This window comes from Monodon monoceros, unplaced genomic scaffold (genome assembly GCF_005190385.1).
Source record: "Monodon monoceros isolate NGI ecotype Baffin Bay Population unplaced genomic scaffold, NGI_Narwhal_1 Super_Scaffold_21, whole genome shotgun sequence".
NCBI lineage: Eukaryota > Metazoa > Chordata > Mammalia > Artiodactyla > Monodontidae > Monodon > Monodon monoceros.
In genome coordinates, this window is record NW_021703778.1 from 146,433,958 (window position 1) to 146,453,558 (window position 19,601).

Sequence of the window (19,601 nt, forward strand, 5' to 3'; positions counted from 1 at the left end):
GCTATTTATTGCAGAATTGGTTTTGTTTGACTTCATAAGCTAGTGACTGCCTGGGGCAACATGCCCCACCATTGCCGTAGCCAAACATAATTGTGTAAGAACTGAAGGCACAGGAGCCCTCCCTCTGCTTTATGTGTGAATCTTTATGTTGTTGGCTCAAAAGGGGGGGCTTCTTGGTCAACATCCAGATCTTTCCTTGTTGCGGAGTCATACTCTTCAGTTACATGATGGATAGTGACCCGTGGTATATAAGCTATAGGTGTCCCACCCACCCTTAGTTTCTTTGGGAATGTTGACCAGTTACAAGGGATTCAGAAGTAAGAGATTAGGAAGGACTACTAAGGTAGGTGTCCAAGAAGATACTCTTCTTTCTCTAACTTTTCTTCTGAGCAGTGCGCCCCATTCTTTTGGTCTTTTGTCATAAAGCGTGAGTGGAGGGTCGATATTTGGCAGGAGCATCCTATACAGAGAAGTGGGCAGCACTGACTGTCATGGGGTAGCCCTCCCGTGAACTCTGGCCCTGAACTGACACCCTGCAGTGGGCAGAGCCTAACACTGTCCCTTGCAACATTATCATGGCCTTGCGTGTTTGTCTCAAAAGCAGGAAACTCCTCTACTTTTCTAGATATCTTGCATTGATGTTTATGGTTGCTCTTTTAAAATCCTTGTTTGCCATTTCTCCACAGAAATGCCGCAGGGCTGTTTAAAGGACGTTTGCTTTAAGAAGTTTTGAAATAATTATCATCTGGCTTTAATTGTAAAATATAGTCAGATAAGTATATAAAGAGAGGGAGCATTTAAGCAGTCTATGTCCAGCAGCTGTATTTAAAAATATTTTATTTTTGAATAGGTAAGACATATGGTACAAAATTCAAAAAGACACAAAAGGGAATACAGTGAAAAGTCTCCCAGTCCTGTGCCCATCCACTCTGTTGCCCTCCCCATCAACTACCCTTGTTTCTAAGAATTTAGCCCACAGGTACAATTCCGTAGATATAATGTGAAATAACATATGCACAAGAATGTTCATTACAGCATTATTTTTAATAGCAAAAGATAGGAAACAATGGAAATATCCATTAATAGGGGACTGATTAAATAAATTATGATTTATCCGTTCAGTGGAGACGTATGCAGTTATCAAATAGAATGAGACAGCCCTTTATGTGCAAGTATGTATTAAGTAAAAAAGTGCAGAACAGCATGCACGGTATGCCATTTGTGTTTCTAATACAAGGAAGTATGTGTATATGCATGAACTATCGCGGGAAGGGCGAGCAGGAAGGCGAGGGCTGGGAGGAGGAGCAGTGGGAACGGCATTTAAGGAAGTGCACTTCCCGAAGGGTATATTGAGGAATGGTGAGTTCTCTGAAATACAGCGTGTGAGGTGGAGCGGCAAGGATGAGGTTAGCAGATATCTGATCCTTTCCCCCCTCTGTTTTAGAGAAATAGCAATAGCAGCGTAGGCTTCACTTTGTTGGATAACCTTCCTTTTTCCCTTAACCTATTTTGGAAATCTTACCCAGGCATTTAGAGCCACTTTTTTTTTTCTTATTAGGGCTCCATAGCAATTAATTGCTTCTAACCTTTTGCTATTACAAATAATGCTATAGTAAATAACCTCTTACATACGTCATTTTTCATTTGGTAAGAATATATCTGAAGGTTAAATTCCGAGAAGTGGAATTACTGATTTAAAGAGTGCTTTTATAATTTTGAAAGACACTGCCATATTATCCTCTTCAGAAGTTGTGTCAATATATACTCCTGTCAGCTATGTACGTGAGTACCTCTTTCCCCAGGTGCTTGCCAGCTAGGAGTTTTAACAAACTTGAATCTTTGCCAATCTGACAGTTTAAAAAAGTGTCTCAGTGTAGTTTTAACTTGTATTTATTTGTATTATGAATGAAGGTCAGAATATTTTCATATGTTTAAGAACTATATATTTTTGTCTGCTGAGAACATCTCAACTAGTATAGTGACCTAGATAGAAGAAATTATTTAAGCTTTGTGCGTCCAAGTTCCTCATCTGTAAATTGGGAATAAAAGTAGTAAGTAGGATTGTTGGATGATTAAATGAAATTTGTGTACAGCATTCAACACAGGCCTGGCACATAGCAAGCATTCAATAAGTTATTTTGTGATGGCTGACAGAGTAGCAGGTAGGACAGGACAGATTAAATTAAGAAAAGAGCATTCATCTCCATGTCTTCAGGCACACAGAGCCTTGTTCATTTACATTGCCATTCATCAGAGAAATGCAAAGTCAGAGCTTTCTTTGTCTTAGAAGAGGAAAGAACCTTTTCCTATTGCATATTGGAACTCAATCATAGGCTATCGGCAGAGCTGGCGAGGGGGTAGCACAGCCTCATCTCTAACATTTAGACTCAGCCAAGAAATTTGGTTTATAAATTTGGTTTAATATGAAATAAAAACAAAAACAGAAGAGCCCAGATGTACATTTCTTTATTCCACCGTGGTTTTAAACTCCCAGCTAGCCAAGGTTGGAGTGAGTCTCTACTTGTAAACTCAGTGGGATGCCAGCCAGCCGTTTTATGAAGGGGAAGAGGACAGAGGCCTCTGAGTAGAGAGAAGAAACAACGTAGGAAATCTCGCTTCCCCTAAACAAGATTACACTGTATTTCATAAGCTAGAAAATAGACCTCTTTATTTTTAGCACATCAAACTGGTGTCCACAAAAGGAGAGCCCAGGAGAGATTTGTTTCCTGTAAGAAGCAGTATGTATTTAACAGAGGTCTTCTGAGGTGGGCACCCTGCTTTGTGGCAGCCCTTGCTGTGGTGTACAGGAGCTATTGCTGGGTAGATTCTGAATGTTTATTTACCTGAAGCTACTGAATATTTTCTTTAGACTTGTATAAAGCCCTGGCTCCCCCTTTTTTTTTTATCAACTCCCCATATTTTTTTACATTGCCTTTTTGCTGCTTTCTCAGGCTCCTTGCTCCCCTTCATCTGTGTCTCTTACTAGCAATATAGTATCAGTCTTGTTTCTCTGAGATGAGGGGATCTTCTGCCCCTCCCCGGGGCCACAGAACTGGCAACAAGGTGGAGATGTGGCACAACTGGCCCAGACCAGATTTGCCGAGTGGTGGTGATGGTTCTTGGGAGGAGGCATTGGAGTCACTCCCCAAACTCCCCCCAATCCTTTTTTGCTTGATAGATTCTGAAGGACCATCCCAGGGCAGATACAGCCTCTGATCCAGGTGTGGAATCATCAGGATGATACGTGGATCATGGCTGGAAAAGGGTGTGTGCAGTGTGAGGCCGAAGGACCTTGCATGTTTGCACAGCTTGAGGGGCTGGTTCAGGGCCATCCTTTGGTAAGCATCCCATAGCAAGGCCAGGACAGATGGCAGACTGGGCCTCACGGCCAGTGGTTGAAGCATTAAAGCATTTGGTGGTGGTTGAGCCAAGCAAGGGCATGGCGGTGTGGAGGTGGTGACAGAAGCTCACAGGCAGAGCCGAAGCTGGGGGAGATGAAAAGCAGGTGAGGCTGGCTGGGAGCTGGCTGCAGGGCCTCCTGCCCGGTGTCTTTGTGTCGTCTCCCCAACTAGGAGAGCTTCCTCAAGGCCCCGCCTGTGGCCAGGGCCCACTTCCAGGTAACCGCCTGCACTGACCCCTCGCCGCTACTCCTTGGCGGTGCAGCGTGGGGGGCCTGCCTCGGCAACATAACCTGGGGGACAGTGGCAGCGGTAGGAGCCCTCCGTGTTCTCACAGTGACCTTGGACACAGAGTGCTGCAGGTCCGTTCAAGTCATCACATTCATTCACATCTAAGAGGAGGAGAGGGAAGAGAGAGCTGTAGGGAGCCCACGTGCCTCCGGCCTGCTGCCTCTGCCCCTCTGGCCACTAAGCCCTGACCCCTGCCCTGCAGTGGAATCCTAGATGTGGCGGCCGGAGGATAAAGCCACTGCCCAAAAGGAAGCAACTTACGGATACAAAGCCGGTGATAGTGAGCCCATACTGTGAACATGCTGTCTTGTCCCTGCCTTTCTTCTATCTGGGAACCTCCATGGAAAGGGCTATCTAAACACAGCGTAGACCCCTCGGCCTGGAGCCCGGCAGGCCTGCTAGGGGGCAGCAGTGGATCTCCCAGCTAGGCTCAGTCCTGTACCCTCAGTGAGCAGTGGGCCAGTCTGACTTTTCCACATGGAGCCAGCAGGGCCGTCCTGCTCCCTGGGCATTGCCACTCTGATTCCAAACCTACCCACACAGGCCATGTTGGCCGTGTCCAGCTGGAAGCCCTCGAAGCAGTCACAGGTGTAGCCCTCCTGCACGCGCACGCAGCGGCCATTCTCACAGCCGTTCAGGATGCCGCACTCCTCGGCCTGAAGCCCTTCAAAGCCGGCCTGGTGCTCTGGTAGGAGGGAGTCAGAGAGAGAAGGGGGTTCAGAGCGTTCAGAGGGTTCCGCTCAGAGGGTTTCCCCTAATGAACTCCTGGGGTCGGGGTGGGAAGGATCATAACACTCTCACAGAAAGATGCTGAGACAAAAAGCAATACTCTTTTTTTTTTTTGCGGTACGCGGGCCTCTCACTGTTGTGGCCTCTCCCGTTGCGGAGCACAGGCCCAGCGGCCATGGCTCACGGGCGCAGCCGCTCCGCGGCATGTGGGATCCTCCCGGACCAGGGCACGAACCCGTGTCCCCTGCATCGGCAGGCAGACTCTCAACCACTGCGCCACCAGGGAAGCCCAAAAGCAATACTCTTAAAAAATAAGTACGCGTCATTTTAGATGGAGAGGCATGCTTACTTTATTTTGTTTTTTTTGTTTTTTTTTTGCGGTACGCAGGCCTCTCACTATTGTGGCCTCTCCCATTGCGGAGCACAGGCTCCGGACGCGCAGGCTCAGCGGCCATGGCTCACGGGCCCAGCCGCTCCGCGGCACGTGGGATCTTCGCGGGCCGGGTCACGAACCCGTGTCCCCTGCATCGGCAGGCGGACTCTCAACCACTGCGCCACCAGGGAAGCCCACGCTTACTTTAAATGAGGGCTCTGGGGAGGTTGGTACTCACTGCTTTCACAACGCCAGGGCTCCGGAGCGCTTGGGTGTCCCTGTACAGTTTTGATTTTGTTGTGGTTGGTGGCAGCGTATTTTGTTAAAATCTTTACATAGTTTTTTTGGGGCGGACATGATTGGTAGCAAAAGGGAATTACCCTCACTCACCACAAAGCAAAACTCCTCCAAGATCTGCCTAACCCTCTTCTTTCTCTAAGCAACCCCCCTCCCCTGGAAAAGACCCTGTCCCTAATCTCAGTGCAGTTTTGATCAGTCTGATGCAGTGGCTGTCCCGGTGGCAGGTACCGCGTCCACTGCACAGATGCCACACCCGACTTCCTCATTGGAATCCAAGTCCCGAGTGCTGGGGTCATTGCCACTTACAAACTGGGTCACCACAGTGGACCTTTAAAGTGATTAGAAATCCTTGATTCCCATTTCAGGTCACAAGTGTGAACCTGTAGAGCAGGGTATCCTGCATACTGTAAGTGGCGTGGTGGGAGTGTGCTGCTGTCCCCCTCTTCAACTCCCACAGGCAGCTTTTGGGGTTGGGATGATGCCCTGTACCTCTCTGTGTCCCCTGTGCTAGTCCATCAGAGGGAGGTGTTCATGTGTGACCCGGGCGTTTGGAGTTCTCCCTTGAGTGACCTGTGAGGGGGCTTGGGGGTCTTTTCCCTTTCCTGTCCTCACCCTGCTGACAGTGATGAGCAGATGGAGGAGATGGAAGTGAAACAGCTTCAGAGCCCACCTCTTCCCCATTTTTGCAGCAACACAGACCTGGATGGCTGGCCACGTAGTGGGGCTGGAGTTCTGAGGGCTGCAAGGGAGGCTCAAGGACCGGTGTGCGGTCCCCTGGGCGGCTGGCAGTGTTGGGGAAGAGCGGCTCAGGGATGGTGTCCTCGGGGCCCAGGTAGTTGTAGAAGGGGACCCCGTCTGGGCCATAGAGGCTGTAGTGCAGGTCCTCGGGCCCAGGGCCATACTCATAGCCAGGCCGGAAGTGGACCCCGGCCTCCCGCTCCGCTTCAATGCGGGCCACGTTGCACAGCTGAGCGTAGACCTCTGTCAGAGAGGAGGGAGAGAGGAAGCTGGGCCTGGCTCCTGGTAGCTGAAGCCTGGAGTGCTCTTTCCCCAGCTCATGCTCACCGCCCCACGGAGAGAGGGAGTGTGCTGGGACTGCCGTCCTCTGTCCCCAGCTCTGTCCCCAAACAACAGGGACGGAAGACAGGGCCTTGACTTGCCCTACTCCGTTCTAAATCCACAGACCTGGATGGCTGTGGATTCCAAGGTGAGGACATCCCCTACCCTGGGGCCCAGCCCAGCTCCGCAGGTGTCTCCCCTTCCCTCCTTCAGGCACAGGCCGCCCTTCTCACCAGAGCTCCTGGGGGGACACAGAGCACACTGCTGGCTCCAGGCCTCGCCATCCTGGCAGCAGCACTCAGTGTAGGTGGTGTGGCGCCCGTGCAGGGGATGGCTGCACACGTAATTGGTGACTTTTTTCCAGCAGATGTCCGTGTGGATGTCATGGTCAGGCAGGTCCTCTGGCGGCACAGGGCGTGGAGGCATGTGAGCCCCCCAGCCCAGGTCCACTCCCCCGGCTGCCCCACCGCCCCACGGCCCCCCCACTGACCCACACCGCTGGTGCTGTTCACGCAGCGCTGCTGGCTGAGGTCCAGGGTGAGGGGCGGGCTGCAGAAGCAGTGGAAAGAGCCTTCCGTGTTCATACACCCGCCATTCTCACAGGCCATGTCCTGGCACTCATCGTGATCTGGGAGGCAGGGAGATGGGAGGAAGGTCGGGGGCAGTGCCAACGCGGCCTGCCCACAGGCCACCTTCAGGGAAGGGGGTTTTCTTGTAACTGTGTCCCCTCCTCACCCCCTTCCCAGGGATGCCTTTCCGGTAGGTTCCCTGACCTCAGACCTGCCCGCTGTAGTGGGTGTCTTCCCCGGGAAGGGGAACTCCCAGCAAGAATTGGGCTGGCTGGCAGGGGTGGGTGAGCACTCAGCTCTGGGCCCCAGGGTGGGGAGGGGTGCCAGGTGTCTCACCCTCACACTTCCTGCGGGCAGCGTCGTAGTGGTAGCCAGGATCGCACAGGCAGATGTAGCCAGGCACCGTGTTGAGGCACCGGCCGTTCTGGCAGAGACCGGGCCCAAACATCACACACTCGTCGGCATCTGTGGGAGGGCAGAGCTGAGGCGAGGGGAAGGCGAGAAGCAGGATGGGGCAGTTCTTAGGACTAGGGGTTCCAAAGCCAGACTGGCTGGGGTCGAATCCCGGCCTTGCCACTTGCTAGGTGGGTGACTTCGGGCAAATTGCTTAAGTTCTCCTTGCCTCAGTTTCCTACCTAGAAAATATGGATACCACTACTTAACCTCTTAGAGTTAATGAGGATTAAAAGGTTAATATATGTAAGGTGCTTAAAACGGTGCTTGGCACATAGCAAGCATTCAAGGGGAACTACTTCCATTTCTGTTATTTCCTTTTCCAGTTTCAGGTGTGAGCCCATTCCTGAACCACCCTTTCTGAGTGTGAGTTCCCCAAAGTTTCGGGCTTCGTAAGTGGGGCCAGGGAGACCAGCAGCTGCCTCTGGCCTATGTCCCTGTGCCCTGTGACTGGGTTAGTCAAGGCATCATAGTTTGTTCCTTGGAGGGTTCAGCCTCGAGTGAGCAGAGAAACCAAAGTGGGGTTGTATAAACACTCCAGGAGGAGCTCAGGTCAGAACTTCCAGCTAAAAATCTGCAGCCCTGGGACAGGAACGTTGGTTGGAAGCACCCTGAGAGGCAGGGACTGCATGCAGAGCGTCCCTGGGGGCCTCCTGGAGGACCAGGCCGGGCCTAGTCAGGTGAGTGGCATTTGGGAAGGAGGGTCTGTAGGGAGGTTACCTGTGTATGTGGTCTGTCCAAACATCCAGGCTCCTTCCACAGGGATGTAGCCTTTCCCGCTAGGGCAGATCTCGCTGAATTCGACTGTGCAGGGAGGCATCCAAGCTCAGAGGGAGAAGGGTTCTGCCACGCCCCCTTCCTCTCCCCCCTTCTTTCAGTGTCACCCTGCAGAGCTGACCCTGAGAGGATTTGGGACCCTTGGGGGCCTTACCTGAGTCCTCAGCTGGGCACAGCTCACAGGCATCTCCCCAGCCGGTGCCCTGGGTGCAGCAGCACTCGGCCTGCGTGGTGTTCCGGCCCAGAAGACTGGAGCAGGGCGGCTGGCCCTTTTGCCCAGAGTAGCATCCCATGCGGATGGGGCCTGGGGGGTGTTCCCCTGGCGGGGCCTCAGGGATCCTGTGACCTATTTGCGATAGAAGCCCCTTATTATTGTCCGTTCATGGCCCCCTGGGGCACCCTAGCCTTTGAATTTATTTTAAAATTTAACCATTTATATAGCGCTTTACAGTGTGCGAAATGCTTCCATTGTCTCGCCTGATGCTCTTCACACCCATACGGAGAGCTCACCCTAGGCCATCTGTCATAGAAGAGGCAGCCGAGGCTTCGAGAAGCTAGGTGACTTGCCAAAGCCACCTAGTGGCTTAGCAGAGAGTTGACCCCCGTTCCTCTGGTGCCAAACCCCCGCTCCTTCCAGCGTACCATCCTGCCTCCCTCCACTGTAGTGGGGCGCCCCCAGTCCCCGGCATACCGTATGGGCAGCCCTCTCTGCCCATTCCTCTGCTTCACACTGTACCCCTGCCCCTCCCACCCTTCCTTGTTCTAAGTCCTGCTTGCTTTTCCCCAAGTCAGAGAAGTCCAGCTGAGTCCCAGTCCCGCCAGGGCTGAGAGGCTGAGCCCAGCAGCATCCCTCGGTGGAGTGGGACGGGGAGAGTCGAACTTAGCTCAGCTTCAGAGTCTCCCTCAGCCAAGAGCTCCCCGGGGTTGGATTGAGGCTCCCTCCAAGGCTCAATCTGAGATCCCTGAGGCCCCCCTAAATTGGCATTATAGCTTCTTGAGCCTCCTGTAGCGTCGTCACAACCCTGCAGCCTCCTGGAAGTCCGCTGGCCGGGAGCAGACTCCTCACCGCTCGGCGCTCCATCCCTGAGCTGCAGCCCGGCCCGGCCCACATCCCTAAGAGCTGGAGCAGTGGAAGTGCTTTGTAAGCCATGGAGTGGTGGTACACAACGACGGGGTGGGGTCCGGGGCTCACCTCCAGCCACCCGCGGTCGGCAGCGCCCCTCCTGAGCGTCATACTCCTCCAGGTCGCTGGCGCAGAGGCACAGGAAGGAGCCCTCCACGTTCTCGCAGAGTGCCGCCCCGCATACCGCCAGCATGAGCTCGCACTCGTTCACGTCTGCCAGGCAGGAGGACAGACTCGTGGGCAGAGGAGAGGCAGCCCAGGCACCCCTGCCCCTGCCTCAAGGCCAGCAGGCAGATCCTTGTCTCATCCCCCCCCAAAGAAACAGGCTAGGCCTTGGGGCAAGAGTGGAAGTGGGTATGAGTTAGCAGGAAGGAGGAACAGATGAGCAGAGGGCATGGGAAGGAAGAGGAAGAAGGAGAAGGATGGCAGAAAAGAGTCCGTAAGTGGACAAAGAGGAAGGGTTCCTCCCTCCGCACGGTCCCCACATGTGCCCCTTGAGACCTTAGGGTCTCTGGGGAAGGGTGGTGACTTCACTGGCGTGCTTGCTTCCCCTGCTGGTTGAAGGTGGCCTCGCTTCCTTGACCAACCTGGCCAAGGTGCCCCTGTAGGGTGGGGCTGAAATCTCCCTCCCTTGCCACTCTATGAGGACCCCTTATGGAGCCTTGTTAGACCCTGAACATTTCAGGAGGAGGGCCCTAGGGCCCCTCTATGCAGGGCAGCCAAGATCTGCGGAGATGGGATCAAGGGCCCAAGGGCCTTCCCTTCCCTGGCTCAGGCTTCTCACCAATGCAGTCCCAGCCGGAGGGCGAGGTCTCGAAGCCCTGGTCACAGAGGCAGCGGAAGGAGCCGTCGGTGTTGTCGCAGAAACCGTGGCTCCCACACATGGTGTCGTTGGCACACTCGTCTATGTCTGTGGGACAGGGGAGGCTACAGTGTAGGGTGTGCTCTCTATTCGCTGGGAATTCTTATTTATTTGGTCTACTAACACCAAGATTTCTGAAAGCTAACTTCTGAATACAGGAAAGGAAAACTCTAACACTGACATTCCTCTTCAATTTTTGTGTAAGCACTGCTGTATGGAAAATACACAAACTTCAGACAGCAGCAAAAAATAGTTTCTAGCTGGATACATGAAAAATAGGTGTCCTCAGTCTTCTCACCCTGGACACCCGCTCCCGACTCACCAGCACAGTCTCCAGTCGGGGCCACATGGAAGCCGGGCTGGCAGCCCGGGACACAGCGGTAGGAGCCGGGGCTGTTCTCACACCTCCAGGCCCCACACGCCGAGTCTCCGAAGTCCTCACACTCATCAGTGTCTGTCCCCAGAGTCATGAGAGGGGACAGAAGTGGCTGGGTCACTACTCTGGCCCCACCTCTCTGGCATTAAAAGGTCATGCCCCACAACCTCTGGGGTCTTTGATCTGTTCCAAACTACTGTGCTCGTGTCAACCCCCAAGCATCTACAGCAGAGCACTTTCTACTCCTCTTTATAGAAGACCTTCCCCAAAGTGTATTATGGAGAGTCGTCTTCATATCTGTCTCCCTTGGTCAATTTCAAGATTGTCCATAACTGTCTATTTGTTCCAGCAAAAGACATTAAACCCAGGTGGTGTTTAATAAATGTCTGTTGCATCAGTTTGGCTTTAAGAACTAGATTATGTGCTCTGCTAGCACAAGGACACCCTGAGACAGCCCCTGAGTCAGCAGAGGCCCAATAAGTGCATTGGACGATTAATCTGTGGAAAGTTCTCTGCTTCCTGGAAGCTGGGGGTCCGGGTCCCAGGGAGCTGAGGAGGAGGCAGAGTGGAGGAGACAGACGTGGGGAGGGGCCCCGTTCGCCCCCCCCAGAGCCCTTACCCACACACTCCCCACTCTCTGCGGAGGTCTGGAAGCCAGTCTTGCACAGACAGTTGAAGGAGCCCTCAGTGTTGACACATTGCCCCCCGAGACACCGGTCAGTGACTGCACACTCGTCCACATCTAGAATAGAGACATCTGGCAGCAGGACCAGCCATGGGTCCCCAGGGCCCTGTGCAGCTTCCTCTGGGCCCTGAGGAGCCCATAGGAGGGCCAGGGAGTGGCTCGAAGTAGGAAAGTGCTGGAAGGTCCCAGGGAGAGTCCAGAGCTGGAAGCCAGAGGCCCGACTGGGGGGCGGAGCCCTGGAACTGGGGCTGTGTCAAGGGGAGAGAGGGTGAGGGCACCTGCCATAGACACCCTGGAGAGGCCCTGGAGGAAGACTGAGACCCTCCTGACACCTGCCTCCCACCTCATCACTCAGCCTCCTATCTTCCCATCCTGGGTGGGACCGTGAGCATTTTATTTCAGTACTCTAGATAGCCTCTAGCGCCCCCTGCTGCTGGCTACTCACCCTGGCAGCTGGCGCCCCCCTCTGCGCTGGCAAAGCCTGGGGCGCAGAGACAGAAAAAGGACCCGTGGCTGTTGAGGCACTCGCCGCGCGGTGCGCAGTACTCCTCTCGCACGCACTCGTCCACGTCTGTAGGGAGAAGATGGGCTGTGCTGTCTCCCGGGGACGCTCCCGCCTCCCCACGCACTCTGCCCCCGTCCCCGGTCGGGAGACCTGAGCCACTCACCCTCACACACGGTGCCATTGGCCAGCTGGAAGCCCGGGGGGCAGAGGCACTGGTAGGAGCCAGCCGTGTTCTTGCACTCGCCTCCCAGGCAGCTGCTCTGGGGGTCTTCACACTCGTCCACATCTGCCGGGTCACACAGGGAGGAGGGCAGCCGATGGCAGCACCTCCCAAGGGCAGGAGCCAACGGGGAGGTCTCCAGAGGACCTGGCACCTGCCTGAGGAGACTGGACCCATAGGGGCATCGCTCCCTTGTAAAGCAGTACAGCTGGGAGAAGCTGGCGAGGGAGCCTTTGGGGAGCGGGATAACTGCAGCTCCGTCCTTCTGTCCCAGCTCCCCCGCCTCTGGCAGCTCACACAGTGCCCACCTTGGGGACAGTTGGCCTATCCCAGCAACCCTGGCCTAGGGTGGCCGAACCCCACTGCCCTCATCATGGCTGAGATGGCTGAGATTTCACTGAGAAACAATTGGGAAGGCAAATGAGAAATAAGCCGAGGAAGCAGATACAGAGAACCTGAGAAGGTAACAGAAACTAGATTATTATTACTATTTTGGGGGGGGGGCGGGAAACGCGGGCTTCTCACTGCCGTGGCCTCTCCCGTTGTGGAGCACAGGCTCCGGACGCACAGGCTCAGTGGCCACGGCTCACGGGCCCAGCCGCTCCGCGGCATGTGGGATCTTCCCGGACTGGGGCACGAACCCGTGTCCCCTGCATCGGCAGGCAGACTCTCAACCACTGCGCCACCAGGGAAGCCCAAAACTAGATTATTTAAATTGACCTACAGATTGCCTGGTACAGGCCAACGTTTTTCAGAATATGGTCCCAGCACCCACCCTTACAAGGAAACCTTGAGGACCTTCTTAGATGACAGATCCCAAGGGCCCCCGACAGAGGTGGATTTAGTAGGCCTGGGAAAAGGCCCCGGGAAGCTGCCTGTTGAACAAACTCTCCCAGCGATTCTGACACGTGCTGAAGCTTGTGATCCAGTGGCTCAGTGGTCCCCTAGACCCAGTTCTGCAGTCGCCTTTCCAACTACTGTTGGGGGAGGGGCAAGAATAGGTGTCCCCAGCTGGCCCACCATCTGAGGTGAGCGCCCTTCTCTAAGGGTGATGGGTTAGTCTGTGCTCTTCTCCCCCACGTCAGAGGTGTGGCCCAGGGCGCTGGGCCGGTAGCCCCGCTCGCAGTCGCTGCAGGAGAAGGAGCCGGCAGTGTTGGTGCAGACTCCCGAGGGGCAGACTTCCAGAAGGGCACACTCGTCTAGCTCTGGGGCAGACAGCCAGCCAGTCCCCGGGGGCCTAGGAGGCCTCCCTCCACCTGGTGAGGCAGGAAGCACCCCACGCCTCTGGCTCCCTCTCTGAGCTCATAGGACTTTCTGGGGGCCCCTGGCTGTGAGCCTTCTGTAGGGCAACCCCAGTACCCTCTCCCCAGGATGCTCCCGGGGCGGCTCTACCGTCAGCTTCCCTCTTGCCTCCCTTTTCCTCCTGTCCTCATGGAGGAGGAAATAGAAGCTGTCGCTGGGGCCAAGGCCATTCACAGGGTCCTCTAGCCTAGCCTGGAGACCCTCAGCATCAGCCCCAAGCTGGGGGACAAATGGAGTGTTCTTTGAGAGGTAAGAGGGCCTGTGTTCTCGGTCCCTCTCGGCCATCCCCCCTCTCCCGGGTTACCTTCGCAGGCAGTGCCGTCCTCGTTCACCCAGTACCCACTGTGGCAGGCCGAGCAGGTGAAGGAGCCCTCCGTGTTGAGGCAGAGGCCCGCGGGGCACGAGGTGCGGCTGGCACATTCATCAGCGTCTGAAACAGGCCGTTGAGCTCCGTGTGGGGCTCGGGCTCTGCCGGACAGACACGCCGGGCTAGGCAGGGACCAGTGGGGCGAGAGCGGGGCAGGGCGGGGGAAGGACGGGTCTCGCAGCCACATGTTGGGTCAGCGTGCTCAGGGTTGCGGGGCCAGAAGGAGGGAGCTGCAGGCTGACTCGCTGCGGACAAAGCGTGCTTCAGATCTTCTTTGTACCTTGGCAGCCCTTCTCGTCCGAGGTGACCTCGTAGCCCGGCTCACAAGAGCATCTAAAGGAACCCTCCAGGTTGATGCACGTTCCATGGGCGCAGACCCCAGGGGTCAGACACTCATTCACATCTGCGGGAGAGAAGTCCAGGATGGCGGGCTGGCCTCATCTTCCTCACGCAGCCTCCGTCATCAGGCTGAGAGCATCTCAATTACGAGGCCAGGGAATCAGCATTCAGAGGGGGCCATAGGCACCCTGGGAAGGGCATGAAGTCCTTCCTGTTCCTGGGCCTACCTACTTAGACAGGGTACCCTTCTCCCCTGAGCTCACTTCCCCCCACCGAGCTCACTTCAGCTCTATCTAGTGACACAGAGCATCCTGCAAATTCCTAGAAAACGGGGCCAGGTCCCCCAGCCCTGGGACTGGTTTGGCCCATCTGAGGACACCTGCAGTCAAGTGTCTAAGACCCTTGACTCACCTTATAGTGAGTCTGAACCTCTCTGGTCTCCTACCCGCCAACCAGACTGGCATTATCTCATGTTCCCAGCCCACCCACCAGGTTCAATAGGTGAGTGGGCAACGCAGAGAGAGGGCAAGTTATGCCTGGGTGGCTGAGTGGCAGTCTCAAGGGCCTGGGAAACGTCTGCCCTCTCCAGAGCCTCAAAGCGTCTATTCACAACTCAGTCCCTCGTGGCATTCTGAACCCTGGGTCCTTCTTCCTGTAGGGGCTGAGGGAAAGAGCATTCCTCCTACAGATGACATGCAGCACCCCTCCCCCCGGAGGGAGAAGAGCACCCGCTGTTCAGTTAGGCGTTGCTGTTAGACACTGAGACATTGAGATGCAGAAGAGCAGAAGACCACTCCTCCCTGGGAAACACACCACTGGTGTCAGCCCCTTCCAAAGACGCTTGGTACCTCACTCTACCTAGCAGGATCCAGCCACAGAAGCCGCTGGGACCTTGGGCTGTAGCCCAAGGATGGATATGGCCAAGGAGCGGACAGGCACCCCCCACCCCCGGCTGATTCAGAGGGCAGAGCACCAGTAACTGAAGCACACCCATCTCAGCCCCAGCGTCATCTGGGAACCCAGCCAGGTCATGGAGGACAATAGCCTCCAAGCCACTTCCCTCTGCCCACCCCTTCCCCTTCCTGTTGTGGGCTCATCCAGGGGTCCCAAGGCCAAACAGCCCCCTCAGTGCCTTGGCAAGCAGCCCTCACCTACACAGCTCCCACTCTGGCCCCTGTAGCCCTCCTCGCAGGGCAGGCAAGTGTAGGAGCCAGGGGAGTTGACGCATCTCCCGTCAGGGCAGGTGCCGGGGTGATGGCATTCGTCGATATCTGCAAAATAACAACCCCGCCCGCCTTGGTCATCTCTGCGAACCACGGCACATGGGTGGGCTGTGAAGAAGCAAATCCTTGACCCTGCCCTTGGCTGGGGAGAAGGAGGGATGTCAGTTTCTGTACTGATGGAAACTAGGAAAAAGTGAGTGCTGTCCTGTGTTCCCAACCCCACCTCCCATCCACTGTCCTGGACAAAAGAGAGATGGAAGACCTTTAGGAAGGGAGACTCCCTGGTGAAGGAGGCTGCCCTTTCACTAGCTAGGGGAGGGTGAGAGAGCTTGAATTCATGAGCTGGACTCTTGGGAAGGGCCTTCGTATCTCCCTTGTTCCTTTACAAGGGGTGACAATGACGTGTTTGGACGTGCTTGGCAGATCCCGGAGGCCCCAGAATAGATCCCAGCTGGGCAATGAGGGCCAAATGGGCTTCCCTGCACCAGGAAATGAGGACTGAGGATGATCCCCCAATCTTAGATATGGCCAAGACCAGCCCTGAGGCTGATGCAGGGTGAAGGGTGGAGGCTGGCAAGGCTTCTCAACTGGAGAGGAGACTTTTCTTCTAGCTGAGAACCACATAGAGCTCCAGCACCCACTCTGGTGAGATCCGGGAAAGTCAGCCAGAAAGGATGAGTCTGAGCACCAACCGGACAAGTAGGGGAAGGGGTGATCCATGGAGAGAGAGAGCAGCCAGTCCTGGGAGAGTGACAGGGAGCGGGAGGGTGAGCTTTCTCCCAGGAACTGCATGCAGGGCTCTTCCCAGCGTGAAGCTTGCATACTGGGGAGTCCACCATCCAAGGCCCCCAGGTGACCTGGGCTGAGTTAGGGAGGTTGTGACACAGGGATTGAACTCTGGGTCAGGACTGCAGGAGGACATTCTGCTCCTCTGGCCCAGTGTCGAGGCTCCCAGTCACTATTCATGACAGACAGAACTATTCATGACAGACAGATTGACCGAGCGCCAGATTTACCCTCCCTATGTGGATAACTGTCATTCTCCTGCAGGGAGGCCACCCGTTCATGTAGATTCAGAGACCCTACTGCCCAGGAGGAAGACCTACTCAGCACCCATGGAGGAAAGAAAGGCAGGAGGCAGGGCCAAGGGTCAGAACACAGGCTTTCTGCAAAGGGACTCAAGCCAGCAGCTGTCATAATAGAACAGGACATGGGCCCGGAAGTGGAGGGTGAATATGAATCTCCTCTGAGGTTGTTTGGTCTACAGAAGACCGGGTATATCAAAGCCCTCTGTCCCAGGGAACCAGGTACCTCTCAAGGTCAAAACTTCACCCTGAGGGTCCACATGAGGAAGACGTACACAGGGTGGGTGGTTTTTCAGGTGGTGTGTGTAAGGAGATACCCAGAACTCCCGGGCAATCTTGGGGACACTGAGATAAGGCTCACCTCTGGAAAGAGGGCAGCCAAGAGCCCCTAGCTGGGCTGTGGTGACACCAGGCTAAACTATTCTAAGGGCTTCTGTAAAGACAGAGATGGAGAGAATGAGACAGAGGTGGAGGAAATGAAGGTCCTAGGGCCACCAATTTTGGCCAGCACCATGGCCAGCTGGCCTTGGCTGAGGTACCGAAGGAAAATGGGCAAAGCCATTGGGAATTATCCACAATTCCTGCTTCAGGGATGCGAGACTCCGGGATGAAGAGAAAGAATGAGGCAAGGATCCTCCTCTAAGACCACACTGAGGAAAAATGGAGTCTTTGGACCTCTCCTGCAGGGATCAGGCAGGACAGGAAGGAGATTAGATTTACCAGGAGCAAAGGGCCCTGAGGTCTGCCCTGCCCCAAACGTTCTGGGCACATCTGTGGAGGTGGTGCCCGAACTGTTTCACACTAGGCATTAGGAGACTTGCAGGACGAATGCTGTTCACTGAGAATTCCAGCTCTCCACTTCTGGGCCACGGTGGGCTTGTGCCTCCTGGTCCCTTGTGGTTGGATGGGGCCAGGGGACTAGTGCTGGCCAGTAGCTAGGACGTGTATAATTCATGGGCCCAAACATTTATTTGTGTGCAACCCTGCAGGGTGCTCTTTCTTTCTTCCATGAACACTGGCCACATTCAAGATGCCGGCCATTCCTTTAGCCAGGCTCTAGGGTGAGGAAACGTGGGGCGGGATGTTTCCTCATGATGGACATGTGGCCTTGGTCAGATATCAAGTTTGCGGTGTCCTAAATCACTAAGGTTGAGGTTGGTTGTTAATGTAGTGTAACCTGGCCTGTCCTGGCACACCCACCACTGGCACACCTGGCACACCTTCCTCAGACCAGAGCCCCAGCCAGCGATGATCATGTGCGAGAGGTCTGCCAGCAGGTGAGAGAGGGAGGGCAGAGGGTCAAAGCAGCCCACAGTCTCCACCTGAGCCAGGGCAGGCCTCTTCTAAGTGGGGGTGGATATAACAGAGCCACTAGCCTAGCCGATTAAAGGAACCAGATAAAGATTCTGGATGAAGTGGGTTACATGTTAAAGGCACAAGCTCTGAGGTCACCAGATATCTTGAGGCTGTTCCACCAACCTCTTGGTGCCTGGAGCCAGATTTTTCTGCCTAGTCTAGGGTTTGAATTTTAATCTAAGCTTATGGTATGCTTTGGTAGCTTTTACCCTGGTCCTTGGGGGGCAGGAGCTGTCTGTCTTTTTATTGCTATATTCCTAGCCCATGGCTGGGACCCAGCTGGCGCTCAACAAGTGTTTGCTGACCAAAGAATGAGACCATGTGACTAACTAAACCTTCACATCCTCTTGGTATGAGGCTGCTGAAGAGATCCCAGAAGACCCAAGGAAACAGTCACCCCAGGGACCAGCTTGCCAACCTGCTGTCTGTACACTGGGAGGATCCTGGAGCTTCTCTAACCAGCACTGCAGCCTCTGCGTGAGGAAATGTGAGGGTGCTGCCTCTGTTCCTTGTGAGGGCACAGGGTGGGGAGGGTGCTCACTCAGGCGCCAGACGCTCAGGTGACCTTGCACGTGGGTGGGGACAGCAGAGCCCTGGCAGTCTGCAGGGGAACCTAACCCCTTTCCATGGGAACCCAGAGTCCTGGTACGATGGAAATGCCATCGAGACTTTGGATGGGCTGCTGTCCAGACCACTCAGGCCTTTCAGCAGATACTTGAAGTTTAAGTGGAGAGAGTGGTTTCTTAGTTGGAAGAAGAAGAAAGAAGGAGAGGAAATTCACTGGGCTCTCGGGGTGATGGGCCGGGTCTGTGGTTATGGATGGAAACCTGGGGAAGTGTGCAGGCTACATCCGTTTTTCTCTCAGCAGACTCAGAGTGTCTGCCCTGGGCCAGGAACTCAGCCTGACCTCCCAGCCGAGGTGTGTGTCTGGAACCTGGCGTTGAGGGGAGATTAGACGTGCGAGAGAACGGGTCCTCAGACAGTAGTGCCTCCCCCTACTCGCTGAGGGGCTGCACGTGCACTTTGTATGTGGCAGGTTATTCAGTCCTCACAGGAGCCCCTAAGATGGGCATTATGGTTTCCATTTTCAGACATTGAGGCAAGAGCCAAACCCAGGCCTGTCTCCGCCAGAGCCTGTGCTCTTGCACGGACTGGTTAGTATAAATTTGATATTTTTAATGTCCTGGTATTTTTCTTAGTTCATTTCCTTTAGTTTTGCTTTACTTTTTAACAAAGTCTAATGCCAAATTAATAATGTTCGATGCTTAAATGAGGCAGTCTATCAGATCCCTAACACAGCACCTGGCACATAGCAGGCACACATCAAATGCTAACTCCCTTCGCTCTCCCTTCTCCCGGAACATGCCAGGATGTCTGTCCCCAGTAAGTTAGTGAGGATAAGGGAAGTGGGTTCAGGTTTTGATCATAAGTGGGCCTGAGTTTAAACGGGGAGGCATTGAGAGGGGAAAGTAACACGCCAGGGATGCAGACAGAGCGTTGTCTGTCCTACACCCCTAGTGACCTCTCCCCTTTGCCAAGACCTGCCAGGGCTCTGGACTCTGCTTCTGTGGTAGTGGCATTGGGAAGGGGGTGGGCTCCCTTCACCAGACACAGAAGCTCATCTCTCACCTCTAGGACCCTCTGAATCTTGGCCCAGGGAAACCTGGAGGCAGGGAGGCGTCTGGGCCTAACCTTGGATCCAGGGCAGGACTTCCTTCCAGAGAGAGCCTGGATTCCCCCTCACCCCTTCCTGTCTCAGCCAGTCTTGGGAGCACATGACCCAGGCCTCTTGCAAGCATCTGAGACCCCCAGCCTGGCAGGGGGGGTGGAAGTGGCAGGGCTACCAGGAGCTGACATGATGGTGGCAGGTTCAAGCCAGTCTGTGAGGACATCAGTTGGCAATGACACAGCCAACTTATGGCAGGGCCTGGGAAAGGGGGCCAGGATGAGGGCTCATTTGTTCATTTATCCCACTAGCATTTGTTGGGGTGTCCAACACATGGACATTTGTCAGGTGTCCATGCATGGTCATCTAAGGATATGGTCCAGCTCTGAGGAGCTCACAGCCTTAAAGCTTTAGCAAGTAGGCCGAGCCCAAGGCCCCAGGCACCTCCCAGATAGATCAACCTTCCCTCTGCCGCATGACTCAAGGTGAGGGGCAGAGGTGCATGGAGGGGTGCTCCCGGGATCTCATGTACATAAAGTTACT

The 19,601-nt window shown here is 54.9% G+C and overlaps 1 protein-coding gene across 8 annotated transcripts in view; it reads right to left on the minus strand.

The window, feature by feature from the left end:
- Window positions 1-1,710: 1,710 nt before the first annotated feature.
- LTBP2 (latent transforming growth factor beta binding protein 2) overlaps window positions 1,711-19,601 on the minus strand; it is a 98,153-nt gene continuing 80,262 nt past the window's right edge. For 5 of the 8 annotated variants that reach the window (XM_029239799.1, XM_029239798.1, XM_029239795.1 and 2 more), the window contains 17 exons: window positions 14,880-14,999; window positions 13,670-13,792; window positions 13,327-13,452; window positions 11,664-11,786; window positions 11,441-11,566; window positions 10,930-11,052; window positions 10,257-10,388; window positions 9,857-9,982; window positions 9,142-9,285; window positions 8,104-8,295; window positions 7,893-7,976; window positions 7,056-7,184; window positions 6,641-6,778; window positions 6,384-6,551; window positions 5,791-6,072; window positions 4,225-4,374; window positions 1,711-3,790 (listed from right to left, as the gene is read on the minus strand). In XM_029239799.1, coding sequence (XP_029095632.1) covers window positions 3,645-3,790; window positions 4,225-4,374; window positions 5,791-6,072; window positions 6,384-6,551; window positions 6,641-6,778; window positions 7,056-7,184; window positions 7,893-7,976; window positions 8,104-8,295; window positions 9,142-9,285; window positions 9,857-9,982; window positions 10,257-10,388; window positions 10,930-11,052; window positions 11,441-11,566; window positions 11,664-11,786; window positions 13,327-13,452; window positions 13,670-13,792; window positions 14,880-14,999 — 2,432 coding nt within the window. In that variant the 3' untranslated portion in view covers window positions 1,711-3,644. Of the gene's footprint in view, window positions 3,791-4,224; window positions 4,375-5,790; window positions 6,073-6,383; window positions 6,552-6,640; window positions 6,779-7,055; window positions 7,185-7,892; window positions 7,977-8,103; window positions 8,296-9,141; window positions 9,286-9,856; window positions 9,983-10,256; window positions 10,389-10,929; window positions 11,053-11,440; window positions 11,567-11,663; window positions 11,787-12,495; window positions 12,497-12,800; window positions 12,926-13,326; window positions 13,453-13,669; window positions 13,793-14,879; window positions 15,000-19,601 lie in introns of all 8 variants that reach the window. The other 3 variants (XM_029239802.1, XM_029239797.1, XM_029239796.1) reach the window with 3 other exon arrangements.